The sequence below is a fragment of the Plectropomus leopardus genome, unplaced genomic scaffold, assembly GCF_008729295.1.
Source record: "Plectropomus leopardus isolate mb unplaced genomic scaffold, YSFRI_Pleo_2.0 unplaced_scaffold12708, whole genome shotgun sequence".
Taxonomy (NCBI): domain Eukaryota; kingdom Metazoa; phylum Chordata; class Actinopteri; order Perciformes; family Serranidae; genus Plectropomus; species Plectropomus leopardus.
Window position 1 is genome coordinate 1 of NW_024613513.1, and position 2,013 is coordinate 2,013.

Below are 2,013 nucleotides of genomic sequence, written 5' to 3' on the forward strand. Positions count from 1 at the left end.
TATTATTGTTGTTGTTGTTATTATTTAATTATATAATGATGATAATAGTTGTTATTATTATTGTTATATTTTTTACTTCTTTTTTTTAAACTATCATGATTACTCCTGTGTCTGTGTGTTGCAGATTGAGCATCAACTTTGTGGTGAGCAGATCTCGGGACATCGCTTTCCACATGAACCCCCGGGTGAGGGAGGGGACTGTGGTGAGGAACAGCTTGATGGGAGGAGACTGGGGTCAGGAGGACAGAGAGCTCAGCATGAACCCGTTCATGGAGGGACAATACTTTGATGTAAGTACACAGTCTTAATATTCAGTCCTGTGTGTTCTGCAGTTTTTTGGATGGATTGGCCGATTCTTGATTTTTCTCTCTTTGTTTCTCAGATGTCCATTCGCTGCGGGAACCAGAGGTTCAAGGTGTTTGTGAATGGGCAGCACTTGTTTGATTTCTTCCACCGCCTGCAGTCCTTCAGTGAGATTGACATGCTGGAGATCGAGGGTGACGTGCAGATCTCTTACATCCACTTCTGAGACCACACACACCTCTTGTTCTGTAATTTGGGGCACATTTCACATAAAAAAAGCACCAAAGTAATGTGCTTTCTGTAAAACAATCAGTGGTTTAAATAAAAATATTCCTCCAGTTTAGTGTATTCACTGGTTGCAAAGCTTAAACATAAACAACTTTTTGGATATTTTAAGGGAAAGGATATTTTTGCTAATTACCTAATACGGTCACATCAACTATGTTACTCATGAGCCCCATGCTGGACTACATAGTGGATAACATAGTTTAATAATTTCCCATAATATCAATTGTGTGCCTACTGTGGCTGACAACATATCATTACATAAACTATACCTTTTGTACATTATTCATTTGTCTCACGTGTTTTTTTTGTATTGGGCTGTATTGTTGACTTAATAAACATGTCAGTAACTCATATGACATCAAAGCTCAGTCATGATGAACACATTTATTTCTTATACAAAATACTGTAGGTACTGTATAAAACTTTGTTTACAAATCATGACAGTGACAATATAAAGGCAATTATGGTACAATCTTCTCCCAATTCAACAAACCAGGAGATTTACAATCCACACACACGTTTATTGTAATGCACAATACTGGCTCTCTGAAGGCACTGAGGGGACGTTTTAAAGCTGAACTGACTTTAATCATGATGTTTTTGCTGGAGTCTGCTTGGAAGCTCAATTTTTCTTTTTGTCTAAAGACCGTGGATGGGTTAGGGAATGGGCCTACTGGGCACAGGCCGAGGGGCCTCCCTCGCCTTCACCTGCATAATGACAATCAAATTAACACACGCTGACCAGGAAGAGACACAAAATGGCCACAAAGAAACATAAAACAACTACAAAGAGATGCAACACAGCTGCAAAGAGACTCACAACAACTATCAAAAGGGGCAAAGCAACCGCAAAGAGCCAAAACAAAGACCACAAAGACACATAAAATGACTACAAAGAGCCAAAAAAAGACTAGCAAGAGACACAAAATGACTATAGAGAGATACAATACCACCACAAATAGACACAAAATTACCAAAAAGAAACATAAAATCACTAGAAATAGTAGGAATAGACAAAAGCAGGCCAAGAAAAAAAGACACTAAACAACTACAAAGAGATGCAAAACAGCTACAAAGAAACCCAAAAAGTCTGCATTTAAACAGGTGAAGTATTTGTATAGAACTAATTAGTGCTTCAGTTTCAGCACCACTCTCTGTAGTTCGCAAACAAGGTATCACTCAATGAGTATACAGTACCAAAGGTTTACCAAATGTACTCTTAATCTTTACAAATATTTTCAGTAATGCTACAGGTTTAAAATATCACTGTATACTGCTTCATTTATAAGTACCTTTGATGTATAGAGAAAACACAGCGCCTCATATTCTCCCAAAATGTGTGTCGTAATATGGTCCATTCCAATGATGAAATCACAAACTAAAGCAAATATATATATATATATAAAGTGTTTGTTTATATAT

The 2,013-nt window shown here is 37.2% G+C and overlaps 1 protein-coding gene across 1 annotated transcript; it reads left to right on the forward strand.

Annotated features, from left to right (window-relative positions):
• Positions 1–124: 124 nt before the first annotated feature.
• Positions 125–757, forward strand: LOC121963829 (galectin-4-like; the record flags this gene model as incomplete). The annotated part of the gene is made up of 2 exons (XM_042514073.1): positions 125–290; positions 383–757. Coding segments are annotated over 2 exons (313 nt in total), but the record flags the coding sequence as incomplete, so codon positions are not given.
• Positions 758–2,013: the final 1,256 nt, after the last annotated feature.